The 8,699-nt window shown below is 40.4% G+C and overlaps 1 protein-coding gene across 2 annotated transcripts in view; it reads left to right on the top strand.

Moving 5' to 3' along the window:
* pacs1 (phosphofurin acidic cluster sorting protein 1) overlaps positions 1-8,699 on the top strand; it is a 60,497-nt gene that overhangs the window by 39,220 nt on the left and 12,578 nt on the right. For both annotated transcript variants that reach the window (XM_032499301.1, XM_032499302.1), the window contains exons 5-10: positions 3,680-3,824; positions 3,904-3,995; positions 4,932-5,009; positions 6,208-6,267; positions 7,268-7,428; positions 8,242-8,335. In XM_032499301.1, the coding sequence (XP_032355192.1) occupies positions 3,680-3,824; positions 3,904-3,995; positions 4,932-5,009; positions 6,208-6,267; positions 7,268-7,428; positions 8,242-8,335 (630 nt within the window). The remainder of the gene's footprint in view (positions 1-3,679; positions 3,825-3,903; positions 3,996-4,931; positions 5,010-6,207; positions 6,268-7,267; positions 7,429-8,241; positions 8,336-8,699) is intronic.

The following is an 8,699-nucleotide window of genomic DNA, read 5'->3' on the forward strand; positions in this document are numbered from 1 at the left end:
TAACTTTTTTTCATGGTTGACGGAAAGACAGCAACGCAAGAAATCCTGGTAAAAACATAGATGGAGGAAAGGCTCCTCTTTACAACCGCTTGGTACGTCTTTGTGTACTTTTAGCACCTCCACAGCAGCAGATTGAGGTCAAGCTGCGAGTTGTTGAGTCAGCGGAGTCTCGTCCTCTTCAGCCACACAAACGTCCCAGCTGATCTGAGCTGTCGACCCAACAAACTACCGGTCACAGGCTCATTTCCTTAAACATGCAGCGTCCGCCTTCTGCTTCAGCCCAGTCTCGGTTTAACTTTGTTGCACTAAGTATCCTCACAAAGTGCTTTCGAACCTGATATCAACTAAATATTCCTCCTTTTTATCTTTCGGATACTTTTTATTCACAGCGGTGCCTCTCAAAGCGTATTTAGTGCTAACCTTCATTCAAACCCAGTTCAGGCGAGTGCACCTTAAAATAAAACTCCGAGTTCGATCTCTGGCCTGGCGTTCTTTTCTCGGCTGCCGTAAATGTCGCCATAAATCAAACTCCCAATTAAATGTGTGCCTCTTCTGCCAAAAGCTTTTTGCAACTCTCCGTCTTTCACATTGTGAAACCCTTTTTCTAAAAGGGCTGTGAGTTCTGGTGTGTGTCTGTCGGTTGTGTGTGCACATGTGGATGTCCCTTGGGATTTATGAATGTCCAGTGGCTTTCATAGTGAAGTCAGATTTATTTACAGTATAAAAAACTGTGAATAAACTGCTCTCACCACAAAATAGACAGAAAAGCACAAAAATACAGGCTTAATCAAGAAGGACTTCAGTACGAATATTTTATCAAGGACATGAATAAAGAAAACTCCAGAGAAAATGTTTTTTTTTTTTAAATACCAAATCCAGTATTTGGCCTGCTGGCTATCTGAGGCTGCCTCTGCATGTAAAATGAAGTCAAATTTTATTCAAGAAGCTCTTTCAGCAGACAGGTTGTGCTTTGCAGAGGGCAAAGGACACAAATGCAGACTCGTACGCATGATGGGTTCAAATTCATTTCCAATAAGAGTAGTAAATAACGCTGCCCAGAGCTCTGTGTCTGTCGGGAAAATGGCATGCTATAGGGGACACACTCTGGACTGTATGAACTGATCAGAAGTCGCAAAGAAATTTTGATGGTGCTTCTTGTATACGACGTGTAGTTTCCACTGAGCCAGCAAGTATTGTGAGGATGAACTGCTGAGCCTGGAATGCTTTCCAAAGACATTGGAAAAGCACAGCCACAAATCTGAACAGTTGCACATTGACTTGGCCCTCATTTCCCACAATTATCGTCAGTCTTTTGCTTTAAAATAATCATTGTGTTTATCTGCAACACACTGAAATGTAGCTGGATTTATATATCTGCGTTATGGGTAAAGTTGCAGATTATTTTCATTATCAGTTAATCTGCTGATTTTGTTTTGTGATTTGTTTAAGTGTATGAAACATAATTGTGTCACTTTGAAACATTTGATGTTTCACATTAAGTCACTGGTGAAGGAAGGTTGTTAAACGGGTTAACGTTAATACTGGTTGTTGCTTTTATGTGCGCCATGATGTCACCGCTAAAGAAACGTTATTTTACAAGAAGGAAAGGCGAGTGATATTACATAAAAATGACAGGGTCTAAAATGTTTTAATGTTACTGCAGTTTTTTTTGCAATCAGTCAAACAATACCCATAAAGGTCTTTAATAGCCAGACAATTTTGCTGCACCTTCTTCAGAAATACATAAATAAAGGCTGTAAGCAGTTTTTTTTAACACTTTTACTACATTTTTCCTAACATGACTTAATTATGTAAAATCACGGAATCATCGAGGTTTGTCCATTTCACTAGCATTTGCACAACTTCAGCTCGCTCTGCCTCTTATTTTGCACATAGTGCCAAAAAAAGTCACATTTAAGCACTGTAATTATCTGCGTGATGAAAGTATGTTTTTAGAGAAAAGAATTGACTGCATAATGCACTACATTAGTCATTGCAATAGTTAAACTCTGTTGGCTCTTTATAATGGATTTTAAAAAGCAGTGGCAGAGTTACAGAAGATGAACCATCAGTGGATGTAGGCTCCTCATGGGAAAAAATTGGCGATTACATCAGTGTTTCTCATTAAATATGTATTTTTGCATCCAATTTTTGCCTTGTCAGATTTGCATAATTGTCTTTGTGACTGGAAAATGCTTAAAATGAGTTGCTGCGGGAAGCTTTGGAGAGCTACCAGCAGCATTCATAGCATCTGAAGCAGTTCAGCTGAACCTCAGCCAAGCGAACGCATGTACAGCAGAAATGTCTCTCTTTAATGTGTGTCTCAGGCTGTCTCCATAACAAGCTGCTCAGACTTCATTAGCTCTCCGAGTGTGACCACACTGCTGAGAGAGGCTGGATGTCACTCAGTTAGATGCACGAACACTCACACTGGAGACGCAATGCTGCTGTTTGCTGCAGCAGCACAGAGAAATGTATGCTTCACATGTTCATGTTTTCTGTGTCATGGTTTTGTTAATCCCTGACTGCTATTTCTGTTTATCTTCTTCATCCTCTTTTTTTTCTTCTTGTTCCTTTATGAATCTCTTCTCAACATCTGCTACATGTCTGTCCTCATTTCTTCTCTCACTACCTAACCTGTCTCTCTGCAATTCTCTCTGTCTACACAGCCTTTCTTTCATTCTCTTTCATTTGTCTCATCCCCACCTCTTCCTGTAATGGCGTTTAAATCATGTTCCTGCGGTGTGTATGAGAAGAACCATGATTGAAATCTTCTTTAGTTTCAATAATTGTGCAATTGTCCAATGATTGTAATCCATTTGAAATCAGAAGTGAATGCAAACCACATTGAGCTCATTCAGAAATATAGATACATAGATACTTGGAAATTAATGTCCATCAATGGCATAGAATACCTATTTGTATTCTCAATAAATAGGTTGTTAAAGTGGAGGTGAAATATTCTATTGTTGTATGAGACTACCGGTAGTTACAATCTATTATTTTCTTGCTGTCATGATATTAATTCTTTTTTTTCCTGGTTTTATTGGCTGAATTTTGCCTTTGACATTATTATATTATATTTTCTTTGTTCTGCCCCCAATTTGCTATTTTTAAATGTTTAAAAGCATCATGGGAAGCACATGGCATCATCTGGCTTTTTGTAAAAAGTTGTAGGATTGGAACTAAGTTCATTTACTCAAGTACTGTACTTAAGTACAAATTTGAGGAAATTTGTACATTAGTCTTTTCTTTTCATGCCACTTTTTACTTCTACTCCTCTACATTAATCTGACAGTTTTAGTTACTAGTTACTTTACAAATTAAGATTTTAGCACACAAAACACATGTAGTTTCTGAAATATGATGCTCCATTTCAAATTAAACTTCCCAACAATATAATGGCCTACAAGTACAGCTGAAATGATTAGACCAACTCTTTTGATCGATTCCGGTTTCTAAAATGTGAAGGATTTTTCTGCATTGTGTACTTTTACTTGTAATACTTAAAGTAGATTTTCCTGATGATATTTACATACTTTTACATTTTTAATGCAGAAGTTTTACTTGTATTTTACAATGCGGTATTAGTACTTTTACTTAAGTAAAGGATCCACCTCTGGATGTAGCACAGATTTACGTCACTCGCTCCAACCTTGGTTGTTTTTTCAACGTCCAGGTGATGCAGCACCCCAGTGAGGGGGCCCAGGTCCTGGGGCTCCACAGCCAGCTGAAGGACGCCTCGGTGCCCGTCGCTGAGATCAGAGTCTACTCACTATCCAGCCAGCCCATTGACCACGAGGGACCCAAAGCAAAGATGTCTGGTAAGCAAATTACCACATGTGTCTCTTGCTCTCTATTTGTGTCTCTCCTCTTCGCCTCACATGTCCTCTGTCTCTCCAGACCGCTCCCCAGACATCGACAACTACTCCGAAGAAGAGGAAGAGAGCTATTCGTCAGAACAGGAGGGCAGCGACGACCCCATTCATGGACAGGTGTGTTTGCAAATGTGTAAAGAAGTTGTTCTGTGATGTGGGGTTGGGGTCCTCCAGAACAGTGAGACACAGAAGAATAAAGGCAAAAAGAGCAAATTGATCTCAGCTGCTATTAGCTAATAAGGATCTTTGTCTTTTGCAGTTCTGGCCACAATAACGTTATAGCCACCGAGTTAATTACTGAGATCTGAGACCTGAGGGGGTGATGTTCTGAATGTGAAAGAAGGAGGTTTTAATGACATGGTGGATGTGGGGCTCAAGGAAGAGGGTGGAATCAAAGATCACTCCAAGGTTGGGGAGATGGGGAGACAATGGTGCCGTCCATGGTGAGAGTGGGGTTATTGATTTTGAGTGTGGATTTGGAGCCTATGAGGAGGAATTCTGTTTTATGAGTTTGAGGAAGTTGTGTTTTTAATAGGTAACAGACAGGAGTTGATGTGGGAGAGGGGAGGATATGGTGCTGAGGGAGATCTGGGTGTCATCGGCGTAACAGTGGAAGTCCAGATTGAAGTGGCAGAGTATCTGACCAAGGGGGAGGATGTAGATGATGAAGAGGAGGGGGCCAGCCAAATGTTTTTATCAAACATTACCCAAAGAAGAATAAATAGTGCATTGAGTCTATTTTTTAAACTGAGGATTAACGTACTACATTAGCACTAATGTAAGACAGCGTTTGTGGAATGGATTACATAGCACACGGAGTCGCCAAGGCAATTATAGAAGTTCACAGACTTAAGTTGTTTGTTGTTTGATCAATGCCTTGTTGTTTTTGGTGTTTTAATGGGATTTGTTGACCGTAAGAAAAATTCATCAGCCTTGTCCTTTAAAACCCAAGTTGTTAATTATGAGTTAATCTCTTCTTCTCTGTCTTGATTTCCCTTCTTCCCCCGGCTGCCATTTTCCCTCTCCCCACTTTTTTCCTCTTCCGTCTCTCAGTACCTATATGACGAAGAAGACGAGGTGAGAAAGAAGAAGCCGAGGCGCAAGCTCCCGTCCAATGCTGCCATCACCAGAGTAAGAAAAACACCTCTCTCACCTCACCCATCTTCACTCCATTGATCTGTTTTCTATCTGTACCTGCTTGTTTTGTCTAAAAAAAAAAAAAAAAAAAAAAAGCAATTTGCCGCAAACCTGCTTTGTGAAAAAGCCCTTTCAAATAAATTGATTTGACTAGACTCCCCAACCTTCCCCCTCGCCTGCCTCTTGCCTCACCTCATTCAACCTCTCCTCCTCATCTGCTCCTGTCCTTTTCCTCCCTCCCTCCCTCCCCTCCCTCCCTCCTTTCCTCTGTTGTTATTTTTCTATAAATCCATTTTCTCCCTCTTACTTCCAAAATATGTAATTCGGGCCAATTTTCTGGGAGGAAAACATTGAGACACAACAAGCTCCCGCAATAACATTAACTGTATGGACACACACACACACACACACACACACACACACACACACACACACACACACTGAGCAAGAACACAGATTTACACCAATCCTGAAAATTAGAAAGGAATTGCAACTTGAAAGGTTTACTCTCAGTGCTCTCATAGTCATTTTGGGCTGTGGTAAAACCTTCTGTGGCCTTCCTGCTAATCACCAAACGGTAGAAGGCAACAGTTAGCGAATAGCTGGCGACTATCGTGGAGCATTTAGAAGCTAAAGAGCCAGATATTTCCTTCAGGAGTCGGGAGAGACCAAAAAAACAAAAAGCTCTGTAACTGCTGCCATTGCCGTATCAACTTAAAAGGTCAATGTTGGAAAAATGTGGGCGAAAAATAAATTCATGCAATGTAGATCCACTGCCTTTTTATAGAATAATACAGTCTAGCTAACGGTCATGTTTTCCAGTCTTCATTTAAAACCCTTTAAACACTAAGTTGCTGAGTTACTAGTAATACCTTTTAACTAGCACTATACATTTTTAAATAACTCAGCTTGTTCACTACATAAACAACCCGTGGTAGGTGTCGACCTCACAACTTCAATAAACATGCACGCTCTTACATATTCCAGTTTAATAACACAAGATAAATCATATGGCCTGGTGTTGTTTCCATTAACTGCTGCTTTTTTGAGTCATCAAGCGTGAAAAGCTTGTCATCTCTTTCTACGCCACACACACACACACACACACACACACACACACACACACAGCGACACAGTAATATGAGCATCCATCTCCTGAGTGTTTCATGTTGTCCTCTTTCTTTCTCCACAGCAACCCAACATTAAGCAGAAGTTTGTCGCCTTGCTGAAAAGGTTTAAAGTCACCGATGAGGTAGGTGCTTCGGCTTTTTCCTTCTGATATCACACACTTCCACTTCACACACGAGGATCAGAGGGTGTATATGCAACAAGTCAAAATGTATTTCAGTTTTGGCTTTGAAGACCCGGCGAGGTGTGTGGGAGTGATGTGGTGGAACAACTGAGATTCAGCTGAGACACTAAACATTGTCCATAAAAATAGAACAGAATGTGTTTATGTGCACATGTGTTTCTGAAGTGTTTGATCTCGCACTGCCTCTCACATTCCTGCATCTGGGTCTGTGTGTCTGAACACTGTTGTGTTTGTGTGGTTGCTTTTTTCCTGTTTGTCTTTACCTTAATTTTGCTTATAAATATTTTTTTAATCATCATTTTACATTTCTCATTGTCATTCATTTTCTATGCATTTTTGTTGAATCATGTAGCATATAATTAGTTCAGTATATCTTTGTGCTGCCTGTAGTTTCTCGACCTCTCCTGTCACATCTCTTTCATTCCTTTTATCTGGTTTCATGCTGTTGTATACCAGGTCAGCCAACAAACTTTTCTATATGAAAACTTATATAAAAACGTAGTGTGTATTGATGTTTCTTACATGTACATGAGCTTGTGCCGTTACGATTAATCCGTTTAAGGTGAAACAGGTTTTAAATGATACAAAGAGTAGGATTGGTTCATTCTTAGTGTTGCTACTGTGTATTGTACTTCATAAGAATCCTGGCTGAGTTGATGTTGAACAGGTCACTGTGTCATGTAAACACCTCGCTTCGTTTACTTTTATTTTTCACCACCTCTGAGATCTCAGACTTGCAGAGCCTTGTGGGTACATGTTGATGTCAACATGGAAAACTGGCTGTGTTTAGTATTACTGTTGGAATCAACATAGTCTCGCATTGCCAGACTTCCCTCCACAGCACTGCAAAGGAGAGTTCTGTGTGAACCGAACTGATCAAAGCTGCGGGACCAGTTTTTACTCTCAGGTTGTTTACTTGTCTCCTCTGCGTCTCGTCTAGGTTGGGTTTGGCCTGGAGCATGTGTCGAGGGAGCAGATCCAGGAGGTGGAGGAGGACCTGGACGAGCTCTACGACAGTCTGGAGATGTACAACCCCAGCGACAGCGGCCCGGAGATGGAGGAGACCGACAGCATCCTCAGCACACCCAAACCTAAGCTAAGGTAATGGAACAGGTGTAATATGACAAATCACACACCTACAATACACAACATAGTCGCCTACCTGGACACATCTACCACTTTACTTACAGGCCCTTTGGTGCTGCATGCTCGACAATGCAACCATCGATGAGACTCACTGTTGTGCATTGACAATTCAGAGCTCCCTCTGTTGGTGGAAACTGCTCACTGCAGTCAAATATTAAAGTTTATTTGAGGTTTCAATGAACCAGAATTGGCTCAGCTAACCTAAACCTAAACTTAAAAAGAATAATAAAAAAAAAAAGAATAATAATGATAATAATAAATAACCCAATTCCCAATGATTTCTTTCAAGCATAGATTTCAGAAGTTTTCTGTTTCCTTAACTTAAATTATAATAACTCACAGATGGGGGATCCTGTGATCCTAATCATTTTATTTTTTTTAAGTCAGAGTAACTGAATGAATGAATGAATGTCTCAAAAATCTTTAAACCTATTTTTATGACCCCCGGAAAGGCTTGTTCTTAAGAGGTCAATAACAAAGTCAAAGAGTAGCGGATAAACCATATTTGAATGGCTCTTCAAACTTATTTTTAGTCCTTTCCTGTGATCTCAGCCTTAATTTTTCCTCAAAATAGCACTGTTTGATGGTGTTATAATGTAGTGTTATGAAACCTAAAAAAGCAAAGGAGCAATATAAATAAATGTTATCCTCATAATACAATGCTACAGTTCACTTAAGTATTATTATGTGCTTTTCCTACGATGACAGGTCAAAATGACAAAACAACAAAAGATCTGTTTTCTAATCTTTGTGTCTGTGTGTGTTCAGGCCCTTCTTTGAAGGCATGTCTCAGTCCAGCTCCCAGACGGAGATCGGCAGCCTGAACAGCAAATGCAGTTTGGGTCGAGACACTTTCAGCCCGGTGAGTAACTTATAGCCAAGAGGAGGAAGCAGCAGCTGCAGCATCAGCAGTAATTTCACTTATGTGAGCTGTGGGGCGTTCATGTGACACTTGAGAAAACCTGAACTGTTAGTTTTTTTTCCCCCCTGTCTCACTGGGAGCCGAGGGCAGTAAATCTTTATTGTTCCCAAAGGCAACTGACTCCAGACAAGACCTCATTTAAACTGTGTACAAAAGACTTGTGTTACAGCTGCATAGCACACCTATGACTACATAGAGCCCATTTACCTTGTGACACCCAAAAGGCCTTTTTAAAAGTATTGTTAAATCAAGCAATCTGAAGTGTGTGTGTGTGTGTGTGTGTGTGTGTGTGTGTGTGTGTGTG

The sequence above is a fragment of the Etheostoma spectabile genome, chromosome 19 (genome assembly GCF_008692095.1).
Source record: "Etheostoma spectabile isolate EspeVRDwgs_2016 chromosome 19, UIUC_Espe_1.0, whole genome shotgun sequence".
Classification (NCBI taxonomy): Eukaryota; Metazoa; Chordata; class Actinopteri; order Perciformes; family Percidae; genus Etheostoma; species Etheostoma spectabile.